At 53.3% G+C, this 18,074-nt stretch overlaps 8 protein-coding genes across 8 annotated transcripts; 5 read left to right on the top strand and 3 right to left on the bottom strand.

The window, feature by feature from the left end:
* Positions 1 to 9: 9 nt before the first annotated feature.
* CLAFUR5_09523 (uncharacterized protein) lies at positions 10 to 1,765 on the bottom strand (the record flags this gene model as incomplete). The annotated part of the gene is made up of 5 exons (XM_047908671.1): positions 10 to 608; positions 662 to 1,153; positions 1,205 to 1,351; positions 1,406 to 1,542; positions 1,608 to 1,765. The coding sequence occupies 5 exons, from the start codon at positions 1,763 to 1,765 to the stop codon at positions 10 to 12; spliced, it is 1,533 nt and encodes a 510-aa protein (XP_047766295.1).
* An 860-nt stretch (positions 1,766 to 2,625) lies between these two features.
* CLAFUR5_09522 (uncharacterized protein) lies at positions 2,626 to 4,739 on the top strand (the record flags this gene model as incomplete). The annotated part of the gene is made up of 2 exons (XM_047908670.1): positions 2,626 to 2,707; positions 2,764 to 4,739. The coding sequence occupies 2 exons, from the start codon at positions 2,626 to 2,628 to the stop codon at positions 4,737 to 4,739; spliced, it is 2,058 nt and encodes a 685-aa protein (XP_047766779.1).
* A 1,075-nt stretch (positions 4,740 to 5,814) lies between these two features.
* On the top strand, positions 5,815 to 7,895 carry CLAFUR5_09521 (uncharacterized protein; the record flags this gene model as incomplete). The annotated part of the gene is made up of 5 exons (XM_047908669.1): positions 5,815 to 6,468; positions 6,523 to 6,598; positions 6,651 to 6,760; positions 6,808 to 6,936; positions 6,987 to 7,895. 5 exons carry the CDS (start codon positions 5,815 to 5,817, stop codon positions 7,893 to 7,895), a joined length of 1,878 nt encoding a protein of 625 aa, XP_047766021.1.
* Positions 7,896 to 8,046: 151 nt separating this feature from the next.
* Positions 8,047 to 8,823, bottom strand: CLAFUR5_09520 (uncharacterized protein; the record flags this gene model as incomplete). Its single annotated transcript, XM_047908668.1, has 1 exon — positions 8,047 to 8,823. The coding sequence occupies one exon, from the start codon at positions 8,821 to 8,823 to the stop codon at positions 8,047 to 8,049; it is 777 nt and encodes a 258-aa protein (XP_047766781.1).
* Positions 8,824 to 10,011: 1,188 nt separating this feature from the next.
* Positions 10,012 to 11,393, bottom strand: CLAFUR5_09519 (putative 1-alkyl-2-acetylglycerophosphocholine esterase; the record flags this gene model as incomplete). Its single annotated transcript, XM_047908667.1, has 3 exons — positions 10,012 to 10,166; positions 10,255 to 10,864; positions 10,914 to 11,393. The coding sequence occupies 3 exons, from the start codon at positions 11,391 to 11,393 to the stop codon at positions 10,012 to 10,014; spliced, it is 1,245 nt and encodes a 414-aa protein (XP_047766246.1).
* Positions 11,394 to 12,326: 933 nt separating this feature from the next.
* On the top strand, positions 12,327 to 12,977 carry CLAFUR5_09518 (uncharacterized protein; the record flags this gene model as incomplete). Its single annotated transcript, XM_047908666.1, has 1 exon — positions 12,327 to 12,977. The coding sequence occupies one exon, from the start codon at positions 12,327 to 12,329 to the stop codon at positions 12,975 to 12,977; it is 651 nt and encodes a 216-aa protein (XP_047766394.1).
* Positions 12,978 to 13,491: 514 nt separating this feature from the next.
* CLAFUR5_09517 (uncharacterized protein) lies at positions 13,492 to 14,187 on the top strand (the record flags this gene model as incomplete). Its single annotated transcript, XM_047908665.1, has 1 exon — positions 13,492 to 14,187. The coding sequence occupies one exon, from the start codon at positions 13,492 to 13,494 to the stop codon at positions 14,185 to 14,187; it is 696 nt and encodes a 231-aa protein (XP_047766486.1).
* A 1,085-nt stretch (positions 14,188 to 15,272) lies between these two features.
* On the top strand, positions 15,273 to 17,666 carry CLAFUR5_09516 (Ubiquitin carboxyl-terminal hydrolase 14; the record flags this gene model as incomplete). The annotated part of the gene is made up of 1 exon (XM_047908664.1): positions 15,273 to 17,666. One exon carries the CDS (start codon positions 15,273 to 15,275, stop codon positions 17,664 to 17,666), a length of 2,394 nt encoding a protein of 797 aa, XP_047766487.1.
* Between the last annotated feature and the right edge of the window lie 408 nt (positions 17,667 to 18,074).

The following is an 18,074-nucleotide window of genomic DNA, read 5'->3' as shown; positions in this document are numbered from 1 at the left end:
GACGAGAGCTCACTCAAGAGTCTCAATTCTGATGATCGGAGGTGGTGTCGATGAGCTAGCTATACTCCTTTGTGTTGTACTGCGAAGTACCGGTGACGGCACTTCTAGTGTATCAGACGTATCTTGTCGCCTTCGTGTACAGATAGGCTGTGTCGGTTCGGCGGCGATTTCATGATGCGTCGCAAATCCTTTGCCGTCTCCAGAACTCACAGTATCGGACCGGTGTCTACTGTGTCTACTGATGCCGGATCTGATACTATCGCTATCACGTTGCGAGCCTCCGTACAGCGAGCGGATCCGAGACAATTCGCGATTCTGGAACTCCTCGCCTGGTGTGTTGGGATACTCTTGAGCTCGGCCAGTGCGGAATTCTCTGTCGTGCTCCAAGCGGCCGCTGGCAGGTCTACTGATATAGTCGGCGATCTTGAGGAAGACGCGGACGACAGATCGAACAGGAGCGTAGTCGCTGCCAGGGTAAGAGACTTCTTCGCCAGAGTCCGAGTCCTTCTGCTGCAAAGCTTGGCGTTCTTGCGCCATTGCGTCCGCGATTAGCAGGTAGAGTGATCCGAGGACAGCCACGCTCGTGCCAGCGATAGGAGCCCATTGTCCTACAGATAATTCAGGTCAGTCATTGCATCTGATGTCGTTCCAAGGCGCTTACCAATGTTAGCGATGGGCTCTGTCTGATAGCGGACCTGACTGCTGAAGAGGTTGATCTCGCCCACGATCAGGATTGCGAACGTAGCAGGTCCAAAGATCAGCACGGGCGCATATTGCCGGAAGTGCTTTATGAATCGGTTATCCTTTACTTCTCCGAGTGATTCTTGTGCGCCTGACTGTCTCCTCCAGTTGATCTCGAGGATCTTGATCCACATCGATACAAGCAATAGGATAGCGGGTATGCAGCACGCCGCAGCCAGAAGTGTTGCAGCGTTGAAGGTGAGTTTGGTCGGCGATGGTATCACGTAGATGTTGTTGGCAGAGCCGCCACGGATTGGCGAGAAAGGACCATCATCGACGGTGCACGTCAACTTGCACGTGGCGTTCTCATATGGAAATTTTGTAGGGTCGATACTGATGGCTCCGCCCAAGTCGTCGTGCGAGCAGCCGACCGACGAGAGGCGATAGAATTCTATCGTCAGACTGAGTAATCCTGTCGAAGCCAGTCAGCATGAACCTTGTCTACCACAGTATGTAGACAAACCAGCGAGCACGATAGTAGACCAGACGAATATTATATTTCGACCGGGATCCTCGAAGTATGTTCTCGACAGCCGAACAGTGACAGGAGCAGCCAGTACCCCTATAGTACACAACTGAAATGCTCCATAGACGTCCATATCGACAGCGCCTGGTGCCGTCAGTCCCGACACAGCCTCAAATATGTATCATGTAGTGCACTAACCATCAATGTGCACAGCGGCCAGGACTATACCGTGTATTGCTGCCACGACGGGGAAGATGAGTGCAGCTGCGAGACATGCGTTCCTCAGCCACTCAACCTTATGAGCGAAGATGCATGCAGCGACAAGCACATAATACCTAATCGCACGCGAATAAGTCCTGGCTCTTTACCTATCCGTTGCTGAGAAAATGCATGGTCTTACAAGACGCGGGATCCGGGACCGTATTGGCCGGAGACTGGCCAAGCACAGATGACCTGTAACGCTGGCGCTGAAGTCGTGTTCGCGGACGAGACGTTGGATGGCGTAGTCTCTCGATTCCAGAGCAGAATGTCGGCGAGGTCGTTCACAATAGCTGGCATCCTCGACGAGAGTGATGCATCAAGAGCAGAAGTAGGTCAGCGAATCAAGCGGCATGGCGCGTTTTGAGAGGTCGACTAGTTCTCGGTTGCGGCTGAGAGTGAGGCTCTTTCTGCGTCCTTCTCAAAGAAGAGTGTGAGCACATGAGGTCTTACTGTATGGAGCAGACCGCGGCTGTCTGGCAGGATGAGATCGCATGCCAGATGTCTGGCTGCCGGCATGGCAATCATGTTCATTGGAGAGCCCCAGACCTCCGGTGAAGACAATTGCACTCAGCCCCCGAAGGATTCACACCGCCGTTGTACCCGTGGGTGCTCTTGAGCTGGGTCTGACGCCACGGCGTTTCTTCATGTCACAGCAGGCCATGTAGCGGAAGAAGACCATCCATGGGTCAGTTATGGTAGGCAGCGGCAGTATGTCGTACCTTAGAAATGTTGTCGATGACAATGGGCTACAGTGCAAGTGCAGGAGCGCATGTCGAGCTTGTTAGCGTGGCGGCTGTTCCCGCACCATCCTTGTCAAAGCAAAGCACGTGCGCGGCCTTTTGCACACCATGTTCTTTTGTCCACGATGTTGTGCTACCTCTCATGCGACAGAAGGTCATTCAAGCCGACGAACTTATTGCACGTGGTCCCCATGCCAGCGCCTCCACAATGACGCTCTTCCTGACGCTCTTCCTAGAAATTGCAACGATTCGACCTTTTCCAAGCTCGGCATAGAGCAAGCACGGCAACGAGCGTGAGACACGCGTCGAGGGTCGGTCTTCTATGCCCTGAGAAGGCTTGTGTGCCCTTCGATCTGCTGGACGACTGGGTCTGCAGCTCTTCCTGGTCTGCCGTATTGTTGGGCAGTCCACGTCAACATGGCGGTCTCAAACAACCTTGACACCAGCCAAATTCGCGACTGGAGATCTATCATCACATTGATAGTGTTTGTTATCACAAGTAAGTGCTGCTTGTTCTGTCAACGTGCTGCGCTTATTCACCGCGCTTCTCTGTAGACCTCATTGTGCTCTTTCCATTCCACATTCCGCTATTCGTACCACTCGCTGCACACAATGGCTTCCTGGACCTGGCAGCAGTACTCAGGATCATTGCACCGAGGGCCAAGAGGACAGTCTCGAGCTCGGAGGATTCCGCTAATGGAAGTACCATACGCCTGTCTGGCCTGTCGTGGAGGAAGTACAACTTTCCGATGGACTTTGTTACTGCGCCTTTGATCGCCGACCTCTTCTTGCTCGCAATTCTGGCTATTGGTCGGCAGGAGGTCCACGATGGCACAGTCGGGGCGAATAATATCTCTCCCATCGACATCATGGTGTTCTTTCTCACTCTTGCTTACATCGCAATCTCCATTGATGCTTCGGGCTTGATCAGGTACCTGGCGTTTGTCGTTCTGAAGAGAGCCGGTAAGAACGGACATTTGCTCTATTTCTACCTATACACCTTCTTCTTCTGCCTAACAGCCTTTGTCGGCAACGATCCGGTCGTCCTATCTGGGACAGCTTTCCTGGCTTACATGACTCGAGTTTCCAGCAACATACAGCATCCACGAGCCTGGATCTATGCTCAATTCTCGGTGGCGAACATTGGCTCGGCAATTCTGGTCTCGTCTAATCCTACCAACCTTGTACTATCTGGAGCTTTCGAGATCAAGTTCATCCACTATACGGCGAACGTAATCGTCCCGGTGGCGGTCACTGCCATTGTGCTTTTCCCCTTCTTGCTATACGTGGTATTCCCATACGAATCGCTCATACCACATTCCATCAAGCTGCACGAGCTTCCGGAGGAGGTCAGAGGCAGAGATCCCGTCAATCCAAATATTCCGAATGCGCGCGGCGATGCTGATTCCGATGAGCATGTCGATGATGAGCAGGCTCGAATATCTTCACTCGAGGAGATCATGAATCCATTCCTTGACAAAGGTGGGGCATGGTTTGGAGCAGTCATTATGGCGGCGACTCTTGTTACTATCTTGGCGCTCAACGCATCGAGTGCCAACGGGAGTGAACATCCAGTGTTTTGGATCACTCTACCGGCGGCGTTCATCATGTTCTGCTGGGACATGACATTCGGTTGGCTCAATCGCAAAGAGACACGGCTGATAGCGAGGAATGGTAGAGCCGAGATCGCCCGGGCTCGTGCGCAGCGAGCCGAAGAAGCACGTCGGCATGCCGACACTGACGAGAAGCGACTTGAAACGAACCTTCCGGAGGCCGAATCAGCTACGGGGCCCGACTCGAGCCACCAACATCTTGATGGCAGTAAAGAGTTACTTGACGTTCCAGTAGGCGCACGTTCATCACCACAATCATCGACGACGCCAGTCGATGTCGACTTCGCCGAGAAGGATCACCCTTCCACACAAGGACCTAGGACGTTGAGTTCGCTGCTGGCGGAGGGGTATCAGTGGGCCCAAGAGACGTTCCCAACCGTGATGACCGTGATGTCGCACCTGCCATTCAAACTGGTGCCATTTGCCCTATGCATGTTCGTGCTAGTACAGGCGCTTGTCACGAAGGGCTGGGTCGCAGTATTCGCTCACGGCTGGGACCATTGGGTCAACAAGACTGGCACTGTGGGGGCTGTAGGCGGCATGGCTTTCCTCGCCGTGATCCTCTGCAACTTTGCAGGAACGAACATCGGCACGACTATCTTGCTCTGTCGAGTCGTACAAGCCTGGATCGACATTCATCGCAACAACGGCACAGCTATCAGTCAGCGCACTTTCTGGGCTACGGTGTATAGCATGGCTATCGGCGTCAATTACGGCGCATTCAGTACTGCTTTTAGTGCTTCCTTGGCCGGCATGCTCTGGCGCGATATCCTCTCCCGAAAGCACATCTACGTGCGAAGTCTCGACTTTGCACGCATCAACTTACCGATCATTGCTATTACGATGGTCGTCGGATCTGCTGTGCTGATTGGGGAGGTTTACATCACACGCAACACCGAACCTTACGACCTTGGGTGAAGCCGCTGATTGATGATAATCCACGGCACGGACGTGGACCCGCATGATCTTGAATGCAGCAGCGAACCCTGGCGAACTTGAGGCATGTCGTCTTTAGCTGCGATACTGGAATCCACCTGTCAAGGCAATGTTCTCAGAACCTTGCTGCGCTCGAAGACCACGAGCTCAACACAGAGTACGGTGCAAGGACCATCAGCCTGTCAATACATTTCTGCTACGATGATTTCTTAAGAATCAGTCCTCTACTGTCGCTTCTGGCAAGCAATGTGCGGCAGGGATCCCACGCTTACTCAGGGAAAGGTTACGAAGTACTAATGTGGTCGTCCTGTCTGCATAGTCGTGCTGCACCTGCGCAGCGCCAGGTCATGCACATCGTCAATACGTTGCAGGATCGATCTGAGCCCATCCATCATGTTACCTGGCACACAGCAAAGAGCTGTGATCTTTTCGCGTGGAGGTCGTGCAAACGGAGGCTGCAGGTGGACCTGACTTGCTGTTCGCCAACCTTAACCACCAACCGTCGGCTGACAATCTCCAACGAGTCATTCACCCTCCAACCCGTTCCACATGTGGCCCATGAGTATGGCGCAATGTCATCTCCACGGATCGCTAGGATGTCAAATGCTGGCCAGCTGGATTTATGAACACATTAGCCACTGGGCCTTCTGACGATATGGGTACCACATGAGGAAGCGACGCCCAGCTGCACGAGTGCGCATGCACATGGCGGTGTCTCAAAGGCAGTGCCATCAACATGTTCCTGCTCCGGACGTGTCAGCGATCGTCTGTGCGTACAGGTGTATCCTGGCAGGCCCTTCTAGGTCTCATCTGCAAGTCTCGTGCTATTGGCCGACACACTTTGGAGAATACCACATAGACGGATCTCATAAGCTTTGTGGCTCCATGTAGTGATGGCTCGAAGACACAGGATTTGTAGGTCTCGACTCGAGGAGAAAGTAATTGCACCCATCGTGATCGCCAGGCGGTCATGACACTCGAATGTTTCGAGCAGGATCGATGCCACTGACAAAGCTGAGGACTGTGTATAGTCGGGTGACTTTGATCAGAGTAGCACATGCTTCCCTTGAGCTCCCTCTGTTCCCGTTCCATCGTTCTACAGGAGGCGAACAGCACTCCCACGGCCCGCCGAAATCCGCCGCAGAGCACGATGAGGTCTAAAACACCCGTCATCCTGCTCACGTCGCTCGCCGGTACTCTAGAATTTGTCGACGCGGCTGGCAACCACGAGGTCAGCACTTTCAACCAGACAGCGTATGCCGCCTTGCCAGCGTGCGGAAGACAATGTGTCGATTCAGTCTCCTCGGTCAACGACTGCGATACCAGAAGTGGCAGCTGTTTCTGTTCGAGCGGGAACCTCACGGCAGCCTTCAAGACATGTCTCCAGACAGGCTGCAAGCTGCCTCTTGACATGCTTGCATCGCAGCGGTACCAAGCAGACGTATGCGACTACCCCGTCAGAAGCAAGCAATCGCTCCACCGTGGCGTAACATGGTCTGTGTTCGTCCTTGCCACAACCTTCACAGCATTCCGAGTTATGGCTCGTCTTCCGGCTTTACAAGGCACTGGCTTCTCTTGGGACGATTATGTTGTATTCTTCTCCTATCTTCTGGTACTGCTATCCGACGTGGCCACCGAGATCACGCTACATTATGGGTCGGGGCTGGACGTGTATCGCCTCACGGCTCATGAATTCGTCATATATACCCAAGTAAGCAGGCTGTCGCGTGTGATAACGATGATGAGGTGACTGACTTGCCGGCAGTGGACGTATGTCAGCGAGATCTTGTATAACACTGTTGTCATTACCACTAAAATCGCAGTCGTACTACTGTATCTTCGTAAGCAGCAGTTCCTCACGTGCACATTGTCATCGATGTTGACAGAGCATAGGGATCTGGTCGTCTTCGAGGATCACGAAGGCCTTTCGCGTCACCAGCTGGACAATCATTGGTTCCCTGGTCGTCACATGCATCGCATTTGACTTTGGCTTGATCTTCCAGGTAAGCTGTCGAAAAATGCGAACTTCGATGGTACTAATACCATGCAGTGCGTGCCTGTGTCGTCTATATGGGGCTACATCAACGGCGAAGCTGGCCAATGTGTAAACCTGCCTGCTTTGACGTACACTTTTAGGGCGATCTCTATCTGCTATGACGTGTTGATCTTCTTCCTACCTGTAAGCCCGATCCCACATCGACCCAGTATCACCTTACTAACAGTGCACAGATCCACAGTCTCATGAAGCTGAACATTGCCTGGCAACGCAAAGTCGGGGTGTGCTTCGTCTTCCTCGTCGGCTTCGTCGTCACTATCTGCGGTATCGTCCGCTTACAATACCTTGTTCACTTCAACTCAAAGGAGAACCCGACCTGGGTCTTTCAACCAATATCAATGTGGTCGATCATAGAGATCAACCTCAGCATGGTCTGCATCTGCATGCCAGCCGCGGCTGGTCTAGCACAACGAACGTGGCGATGGTATCAGGGCAACCAAGTCTCGCATTCTGCCGGGGTCGTTGTGAAGCAGAGAGACCTCAGCGGTTCGACTGCGAACATATCGGAACTATACTCGAAGGACGACAAAGGCCATGGATTCGTCACCGATATAGAGTCAGGGAACGATGCGCAAGTAGACTGTGAGACGAACCTCACAGACGTCGAGCAAGCACCGGCACGGGGCGAAGTGCATGGCCGAATGAAGGACGATCTAGAAGGAGGCACGGTCTACGAACTGCAGAGCAAATCATTCGACAACGAACAGCCACTATCAGCTGCATCGGTACTGGAGCAGCACAATCTGGGTCAATACACACCGTCCCCGCCGCACTCCGGCAAGGAGGTCTCTGGGTCGGTACATCAAGCACATCCCCCTGGCCAACAGAACAAGGTGGAGATCAGCCATAATCCGCCAAAAGCAGCGTCCGAGTCAGCCTTCTCATACAGAGACGACAATGATGTCGTACATCAAGTCACACTGACAGACATGCCAGAGAGCACATACGCACTGCCCGGAGGCACCAATTCGCCGTCCCCAGGCACAGAGCTCTCCGATCTTCGAGACGTTAAGGTGAAAAAGAAGGTTTGGCCAGCCAGAGGTGATGCGAGGCTGGGCGATCTGACCTCTGGGCATGGATGAAAGTGGCGCAATAGAACATGCATGACGCCGACAGCCGAAATATCTACACTGTACTACTGGATCTTGCCTCTTCTCCGCATTCAATACGTACAGTCTGACCGCATTCACGTGCTTTTTGATCAATCTAGTGTCCCATCCGTCATCCGAAACCCTACACATCCTGAAAGATCTCCTGCAAATGAGTTGCACCACTAAGGACGAGGTACCTGCTAACGATCGAATGCAAGAAGCGCGGGATCCACCTCTCAAGCGGCAACACAACGCCCGTGTCGCTGTCCACCCACTGCACCGTCTCACTAACCAGCACAGACCCTTCGCCTCTCGGTCGAATGCTGATAACCGTCAATCCAGAAAGAGGCTGCGACCCCTTCGGTAAGTTCAACGCCATCTCAATCCTCAACGGCGTCCGCTTCACCACCTGAAAGACACCACACACCACATCGCCCTCCTGGAACGGCAAACTGTTGATGTAGTCCTTTGTAAACGTCTTCCGCTGCACCGGTCCAGCGGCGAGCCACATCAGTAATGCCTGCGGACTTCCAGAGAATTGTAGCATGTTGTGTCGAACCACCTCTGTGAAGAGTCGTTCATGTTTGGGGGAGAGCGTGATCATAAAGGCCGGCATACCCTTAGTGACTTTATCATGGACTACCCGGTACTGCTTGTAGTTGTCGATCAGGTCCTGCGGGAACGATGAGATTTCTCCACATTCCGCTGAGGCATAGCGGGATCCCGAGGAGGGGTGGGTGTGGGTGATTTGCCGGCCTAGGTAGTAGTGGTATGTCAGTGGGAAGAGCACAGCGGTGGAGATGGCGCCGACGCCTGCGCCGAGGAGGATACGGCCATTGCGGTCTGCTGGGATGCGGTCTTGGACGAAGCGGCTGATGGCGTCCAGGCGTGGCTGGAGCTGTTGTTGAATTTGCTCCATGGTGATTTTGTCTTTGGGCGTGCCTGTAGCTGGGGCTGGGAGCTCTACATGGTTCGCGTCAAAGGACGGTCAGCAGCAGCCAAGAGTGAGGTACTTTCAGTTGCAGTGGCCGAGGTATCGTACCCGTCGCCTTCGCCTTGAACTCTATCCCGATATGGGCCGACGTACCCGATATGGTCCGTGAGACTCACATGAGAGATGTTCGTTTCGAGCGACATGCATCAATGCCATCGCAGCGCTTCATCATCCATCCACGCCATCATATCAACAAAAGTCAGCAATCATGTCTTGCTGGGCAGACGGACAGTATGTGAAATCGCAGCATTCTGCCCTCGGAGACGATGAAAATTCTGCTTGGGACCGCTGCTTGCGTGAGCAGGAAGTCGTCGAGGAAGAAGCTGATGTACCCGCCGGATGTCGTCTTGTCACGCTGGACGATCAGGGCGAATGGATCTCATGCGCGATGACAGGCGCTCTCAATGGAGCAGATTTGCGCTGAGCGGTCGACTGTTTCTTCATTGAACGCAACAGTCCGGCGTTCGGGATGCGTATCAGTGGATCGGTCAGCGATGAGCGAGCACCGCTGCACTGCTAACTTTCGAAGTAGCTGTGTTGTGAAGTTGAAGGAAGGAGTCATCGTCCGCACCGAAGCACATCCCACATGTGTGACTGCACCACATCACTTCTTGACACCACGATCCGACCCCCTTGGCTGGTCTTGCAGCTCTCTCAGCGACTTGCAGACGTTTGAGAGACTTAGCTGGCCCCTCCCTCTTCCGCAACGTCAAACTTGGTCTGAAGCATGTTTTTCAATCTGGATGTGCTAATTATAGCGGCTGCCGGTATGCTCAAGATGGGATACTACGATCATTGGCGTCAACGCAGGTATGCACCTAAAGGCCCAGAAGGCGATGCTTTGAAGCTTCGTCTCGACGAAGAAAAGAGGCAAGCGAACGAGAAGGTTGCGTTCAAGGTATTCAGGGCCTGTGCGAATCTGCATGAGTTGTGCATTTCGGACTTTGTGAAGTGTACAGCAACGAGAAACGGTGATGGATCTGTCTCACAGGTACATTTGAGCAAAGGGCGTAGGCTAAAGCCTACGGATGTTACGGACTAGGATCAGAAAGCCGATGCCTGTGCACCATTCCCAATTGTGGGGGAGAGGAGTATCCTAGGGAATATTTGCTCTTACTCTCCAGGACGAGGTCTAGCAACGCTCACTTCAGGATATGTCGCGTCTGGTGCGAGGAGACTGGACCACTTTTTACCCTTCAGGACCACGTCAAAGAAGGCCGCGAGATGGTAAACAGTTGCATTCATCGCCACAATGCCGTTGATCGTACCTACACTGGCGTTAGACCCAAATAACATGGATACATATGCTTCCGCGAAAGGACGGTCAACAGCACGCTGCTGCTTTACCCGACTCACCTAAGTTCTCTTCGGCACCTGGTCCAAGCCTGCCAGGTAGTTTGTCTGATCCATTGCGTCGCGCTATGATAAATGGTAGATCTGTGAATGTCCAGTGTCCAGCACCGCGAAGGCTCAGCTGAAGACGTTTCCCTACCGGCAGTCTATGATACAGCTCGGTGAACGCTGTAGATCGTATCTGCTGTGGAACGTTGAAGAGCAGTGTCGGCACCTTTGAAACCGAAGATGGAAGGCTGAACACAGGCTCAAATGGAAGCGTGGTTCCGGTGGTATTGAATCCGAAAGGATAGCCATCAAGATTAGCTATGCCTGCGAGCCGGCCATCGTCGAATGCATTCCGTAATCCAGTCGCACCGCCCAGGGAGTGTCCAAGCAGAGCTACCGAGGAGCCATTGGGGCTAGTCTTGCTTGGGTCGCCCGGTATGCGGTACGGAAACAAAGCATTCAGGTCACTGTCGATATCTTCGAGCTGATCCAGGACGAATGATATGTCTTCAGACCGTACTCGTACTGCTTGATCGACCATCGTATTCGTGCCGAAGTCCGCAGATAGACTAGTCGAACCATTCAGCCAGGTCACGACCCTGGCAGTGCCGGGATGATCGATCGTCTGCGCTCGCGTTGTCAGTCAGAGGAAATTACATCATGGAGCAACTCACAATGACGGCAAACCCCTTCATAGCCAGCCTTTGGGCCTGATCACTGGACAAAAGTCGAGAGGAGTTGAGTCCGTGAGAAAAAAGGACAATTGGGTAGTTCGCCCTCATATCGTGTTCCGGTGGTTCGAGACAAGCCTCAACAAATTCGAGATCCCAGACGTCCAACATATCAAGGATATCCAAGGATCGAAGCAAAGGGTCTAGATGCTCCGCGGTGGTTCTAGGAAGGTACCTCCTGATGACAAGGTCGCAAGCAATGGAATGATTGCCCGAACATGGGTAGAAGAGGCTCAGCATAAGTTTTCGTGGTCCACCGAAGTAGGGGTCAACTCTGCGGGTGTCGACCAGCTCGAAGTGATCGAAGGTCGTGGTTCGGAATGGCAGAGGCTCTGTTGGCAAAGGTACTTGTGAGTAAGCGCCGGCAACATATTCGTACCAGGCGCAGAGCACGATGAGGCAGGCGACTGCGAGAGTAAGCATGCTGTCGATTGATGCCGTGGTATGCGGCTGGTTCCGTGTTGGTGATGAGGATGTTTTGTTGTGATGTTAACAACAGAAAGGCGATGTGCAAGAAAGACAATCGAATTGGGAAGTGAGTGGTTCAGCTCAGCTAGCCGCACCCGCATGTTGTGTGACTTCGCGCCAGTGCTTGCCCGCTGCACTGGAGATCGGTATGGATCAGCTCAGACAGGTATGTGCTTTCACTTTGTGAGGCACACCTCACTCCTTCACTACTTCTCGGCTCTTATGGCATCGGACCAACCAGGGCAGCCGAAACAAAGACTTGTTGCGGCATAGCCATCACGAGCCCTTATACAACCAAGCAAACCCCCACATAGTGTCGTGAATGCAGCGGGAGTCGTATCAAGTACATCGACCTTACGTTCCGACTCTAGCCATGGATCTCCAACAAATGAGGGTTCGGCCAATCACTTTGAGAGATACACATTGAGTGAATTGCTGTTCTGGCTCAAGAGTGTGACCAGAATAACGGCAACATTGCTTTGACCAGGTAGGATGAGATCACGCCACGACATGGCTTTCAATGAGGCCAGATATAGTGAAACCCCTAAAGAAGTGATCCATCAAGCCTGTGTACGCCGGGCCAATGCGATGTCTATCGTTCACTCGTAATTAACTCGGGAAATGTCGACAGGACCAGGCCGAGGAGTGTCAGAGCAATCGCGGGACCGCTGTCATCGATGCACTGGAAGATTAAAGATACCGGGCAGAGTTTTTGCACATACACGATACCTACAATGCATCCTTGAGTCTGTGCGCTTGCTCGCCTTCGATCTTCTGGAGGAGAGAAAGGCGAGTAGCAATCTTGGTGTCTCTTCATCGAGCACCATATAACAGCTGAGACCCAACAAGTATTTCAGAATCATCTACTCTCCGAGAAACTTCACGAGCATGTCCCAGATTATCCACCTTCGCGAAGAGCCCGTGGAGCACAACGACAACGGTATCCGTGACATTCTGGAGGCAATTGAAAATAACGGCGGTGTCATAGAAACAGTCAGCAACATCGACGCCGCAAAGGAACTCTTCAAGGATAAGGAAGAAAATCGACCTATGGTCCTCGCCACTGGCCGCATGCTAGTTGGTCCGGAAGGCTATAAGGTCGTGTTGGGAGCCGCAGCCATTGACTACATCCGCAAGGGCGGCACCGTCATAGTAGTCTGGCCCTTAGACTTCCCGGCCTACGATCTTGACGCCTTTTTCAAGATGTCTGGTCTTCCTTGGAGGGTGACTGCTTCTGGCGATTGGTACAAGACCGACCACGTCCTCAACCAAAACTTCCCGCATTTCAGCACCAACCGCTTCGCGGACTATGAGATGAAGTGCGGCTTGCTGGACAACGTTAGGAGTGAGGACAGTCTGTATGTTCGAGATGCTGTGGGACTTCGCGCTCAGTTGGAAAATGCGTCGCCTGACTTATGGCAAGATGGGGTAGCGTCGGCGTATGCCAAGATCAAGGATGGGATCTTTGGCTATGTTGGTGATGATGGAGAAAACAAAGAAAGTATTGAGGTTGTGCTTGCTATGCTTGGGCTTTTTTGATCAATGGGAGAGTCACAGAGAGTGCAATCATGTAGCTAGGTCTGAGCCGTGAGCGCCAAGAAAATCAGACTTGCACATGGACTTTCTGCAAGGGTCCTGCCATTGTCTTATCTACTCCTTGATCCACATACAACAAACTGGTCCTGCTTTATTCACCACGGAGTACATGATGACGCTGGAGCAAGACGCGTGTTCGAATACTTCTACTTTGCGAGCAGTTGCAACACCCCGAATTAGTCGTCGTAAGAGTCACATGATACTCACGTGTTTGTGTAGGCGGCCAACCTTTTTGTCGGCGGCCCTTCGAGTGAGTGAGCCGCTGATGCCAAGAAATGTGTAATGCACCAGATGCTGCGCGACTGTTCTGTGAATGTCACTTCTCATGTCTCCTTCCTTGTTTACTCAGCATTGCATGCATCAAGCAAACAGTCTATCACACCTTTATTGAACGGACACTATATACATAAGGAATCATCCAATCCTTTTGCCCCTGACAAATTCAAATCGTGACACCATGGCCAAGATAGTCCACCTCCGTCTTGCCGAGCAAATCTGGGACACAGGAGACGAAACCGATGCCGGTGTCGACATCATCCTCGGCCCAATCAAACTAAGAGCAGCAGAGTACACCGACGTCAACACCATGGCAGCCGCCACGACCCTCTTTTCCGGACAAGCACGACCCGCCGTCCTCTCCACCGACGACACCCTTCTGAACCAAGACAACTGGCAACTCCGCGACCTAGCCTTCACCTACATCCACACCGGTGGCACCATCGTCATCATCCCAATGGTCGGAAGCAATGGTGTATACATTGAAGAATTCGTCGTCAAACTCGGGCTTCCTTGGGTTGAAAAACAGATCGGACGGAGGGATTTCTCTGTCAACTCGGCTTTCCGTCGTTTCAGTGTCTCCAGTATCCGTGGCTACAGCTGCGGCTCGAAAGCTATGCACCTGGAAGATGTGGCGAGGGAGGATAGTCTGCTGATTTCGCCGCGCAATTGGGTTTATCGGTCGGATGTTCCGCCAGGAGGGCATGAGCTGGACCGGTTTCGGGACGATGAGGAGGAGGCTGCTGCGAAGGTTGAGAAGCATTATGTAGCTGCAGCGTTGGCAGGCGTTGGGCAGGGACGGGTGGGATATGTGGCCGAATGCTTTGGTGATGCTGATGCTGTCAATGTGGTGCTTGGCATGTTGGGGATGTTGTAGAAGAGATGAATGAGGGCTGCTGAGGCGATTGACGATCATCAAACAAAGTGCCCCTTTACTCTAGGCTCGATCACCGACATGAATGATCATCAGACACCACGTCATGCGACCACTTATTCGTCCCGTGTCTTTTGCACAATTCCGAGGTACAACTCTCGCGCTCAGCGAAGGGCTCTTCTGAAATCGGCTACCATGTGGCCAGGGTTGCGAATTCGGTCCGCAGGCGTAGACCTGATTGCGGTATCCCGCCTGCGGTATCCCGCCTCCTAGCTGGTGGGCCGCTCTGCTATGGTACAACCCCGATTCAGAATCTAAGCCTTTGGGGTACATAAAAGAGCGATTTTACGCGCCATGTGAGGAGCTGCGTATTCCGATCAGGATCGCGGAAGATCTGGTCTTGCAATTGATACGACAGTCACCAAAGGCTGGTGCGTATAGAGGTGGCTTGGAAGTCTTTCCCCAGGACGTGCAAGGTCTTGATGGCCTCGTGAAGCGACTTCGTAGCGACGCACTTGAGGTGGTGCCGGCAGTGGCGAAGACTGCGGGTCAAGCCATCAGATTGCTACACGCGATCGAGCACCGGGTAAGGACTGCGCTTCCAGATAACTACTGCTGGCAGAGCTTGCTACCGGAAGTCGCCGCCAGGATGGCGCAATACGAGGCAGAGTATCCAAGGGACAGTGGTAAGCAACTGTCGAAGATCAACGTACCAGGACAAAGTCAGGGCTTGACAGAAGCCCAGAAGGACTTGCAAAAGGTTTGACTGAAAGGAGGATGGAAGCATGTGCTCAGAGCAGCGGCTCAATCTGCATGGCGATACCGGATGAGATGCAGTGACTCATGCTGAGTTGTGTCCTTGGCCCGTACTGGCAGTGGAAGGTCCTGTTCGCAGGAGCATGCTCTTGTCTGTTAGGCATTCCCCGCGTTCTTGCTTAGGTGATCATGATGCTCAGCAAACAGAGCTTCTTGGTTCAGGAACATGAACTTTGTTGTACCACGCAACTAGAGGACTACATCACAGCCTTGTCATCTTCCTCTTTCTGTTGGCTACGTACCTCCTCATACCGCGACACCAACACACCAACATGGCGTCCTGCCCGCACGTGGCAAAGGCCGACATCCATCCTCCCAAGCCAACAGACAACGTCTACCGCGAAGACTGCACCATCTGCTTCGACAGCAGCGAGGATCCAGCTGGCCTCGATGTCTGCTTGCATTGCTACAACGGCGGTTGTGCGGGCGACAGACACCACAGCAAGCTCCACGCCCAGCACTCCAACCACCCTCTCGCAGTAAACATCAAGCGGACACGAAAGCGCAAACAGCGGGACGAGAACGAGCCGCCGGGCAAGATCAGCAAGCTTGAGATCAAAGCTGAGCTGGACGAGGACCGCTACGACACTGCAACAGACATCAAGTGCCTCGAGTGCGGCGTTGATGGCCTGGCAAACGACGGCAAAGTGGGCGATGTGGTCAAGAGTGTTTTGAAGGCGAGCACCTTCGCACAGCAAGAGGAAGTCAAGGCGTGGGAGCTGGAACTACAGCCATGCGAGCACACATACCTACTCGACCAAGAGCCAGCACGCGAGATACCAAGCGGTGACCTGGGCAAATGCGTCCACTGCGATCTGAAGGAGAACCTGTGGCTTTGCTTGACCTGTGGCAGTCTGGGTTGTGGTAGAAGACAGTATGACGGGTCAGGAGGGAACAATCACCAGGTTGAACACACCAAGAGTACTGGTCATCCTGTGGCAGTCAAGCTCGGCTCGATCACTGCTGAAGGCACTGCCGACATTTGGTGCTACGCCTGCGACGACGAGAAGAAGGACCCAAAGCTGGTAGATCACCTACTACACTGGGGCATCAACATTGGAGATCGCGTCAAGACAGAGAAGAGTCAGAGGGAGTTGGAGCTGGAACAGAACCTCAAGCTGGACTTCTCCATGACCGATGCAGAAGGCCGACAGCTGAAGCCTCTTTTTGGTCCAGAACTGACAGGCTTGAAGAACCTTGGCAACACCTGCTACCTGGCATCCGTCGTTCAGTCGCTTTTCTCGATGCCGGAATTCCAGGACCGCTACAACCGCCCGAATGCAGCTATACCGCCAATAAGCAGACCAGCCGAAGACATCGAGATCCAGCTTCGGAAGATTGCCGATGGTCTCCTTTCGGGCAGATATAGCAAGCCGGACTCAGATGTTGTACCACAAACCTCGGACGAAAAAGCGTACCAGAGGGGCCTGGCACCCGCCATGCTGAAGCACTTGGTAGGCAAGGGTCATGCAGAGTTCAGCACAATGCGTCAGCAAGATGCCTTCGAGCTCCTCCTTCACGTGCTAAAACTCGTGTCGCGGTCGCAGCAAAGCGCTGCTGGTCTGTACGATGAGGTGTTTGACCCGGTCGATTCATTCCGTTTCTACATGGAGCAGAAGTTGCAGTGCTTGTCCTGCAAGAAGGTTCGTTTCAGGCAAGATGAGATGGAGAACATTTCGGTGGCTGTGCCGATCAAGAGACTACCCAAGGATCCCAACGCCATGGATACAAACGGCGACAAGGATGAGAAGAAAGAAGAGTTCGAGCCAGTCACGCTCAAGCAGTGCCTGGACGACTTCACTGCTCCCGAAGTGGTCGAGCTCACCTGCTCGGGCTGTGGTAACAAGGGCTTCACCAAGCAGTCGCTATTCAAGACATTTCCTCAAACCCTCGCTGTCAACGCTCGTCGCTTCGAAATAGTCAACTGGGTCCCCACCAAGCAGGATGTGCCAGTCATCGTTGGAGATGAGGAGTTCGACATGGAAGCATATCGCAGCAAGGGTAAGCAGCCAGGTGAAGAAGAGCTGTCCGATGACCAAGATGCCGGGGCTGGAGCTGCTGCATCGAATAAGTTCGTACCGAACGAGACTGCTCTTGAGATGCTCTTGGGTATGGGCTTCCCTCGCGTGCGATGCGAGAAGGCGCTTAATGCTACGGGCAACTCCGATGCGGAGGTTGCCGCTGGGTGGTTGTTCGAGCACATGGATGACCCAGACATCGATACCCCGCTCGAAGCACCAGCTCCTGCAGCTGGTGGCCGCGCTGTTGACCCTGAGAAGATCGAGGGTCTTGGCAACATGGGCTTTTCCGCACCTCAAGCTCGGCAGGCACTGAAGGAGACCGATGGCGACATGGAACGCGCTGTTGACTGGTTGTTCAGTCACCCCGAAGCTGTGGGTGACTTTGGTGACGACGCTGCTCCTGACGGCGGCGCAGAAGCAGCTGCCGCGGTGGAGACGGTTGCTGAAGACACCAAGCCGGCCAAGTTTGCCCTAACCAGCATTGTCTGCCATAAAGGCAGTAGTATTCACGCTGGTCACTACGTCGCTTTCATAAAGAAGCAAGAAGGTTGGGTCCTTTTCAACGACGAAAAGGTGGCTCTTGGCGGTGATGTGGATGAAATGAAGAAGTTCGCCTACATCTACTTCTTCAGGCGCGCCGTGTAATGGATGATCCCCTAGGGCATCAGAGACATTTGAACAGTCGCGCGCGTGAGTGAGCGGTTTAGCAAGGTGTTGGCGGTTGGGACGGGTGGAGAGAAAGGTCGCGGCGACGCGCTGGGTACTGCTGAGAAAGGGCATCGACAGATGAGAGATGAGAGATGAATGAAGCATTGCATGAGGTGGCGTTAGCTGATCATGATGGATTCGTGGTCGAGATTAGAGTAGAATCTGTACTCGAGATCCAGTGCGCTACCGAACGATATCATCGATTTGACACTCGTGAAGTACTCCTAGCCCCTTCGACTTGGTAAGTATGCTCGAAGCGCGCGCTGCGCTTCCACAGTGCAAGCAGTCTCCACGCTTTGGAGTCACTGTTGAGGCACTCAAGAGAAGCTTACGCTTTCGAGCTGT

This window comes from Fulvia fulva, chromosome 9 (assembly GCF_020509005.1).
Source record: "Fulvia fulva chromosome 9, complete sequence".
Classification (NCBI taxonomy): domain Eukaryota; kingdom Fungi; phylum Ascomycota; class Dothideomycetes; order Mycosphaerellales; family Mycosphaerellaceae; genus Fulvia; species Fulvia fulva.
This window is presented reverse-complemented; position numbering and strand designations above follow the sequence as displayed.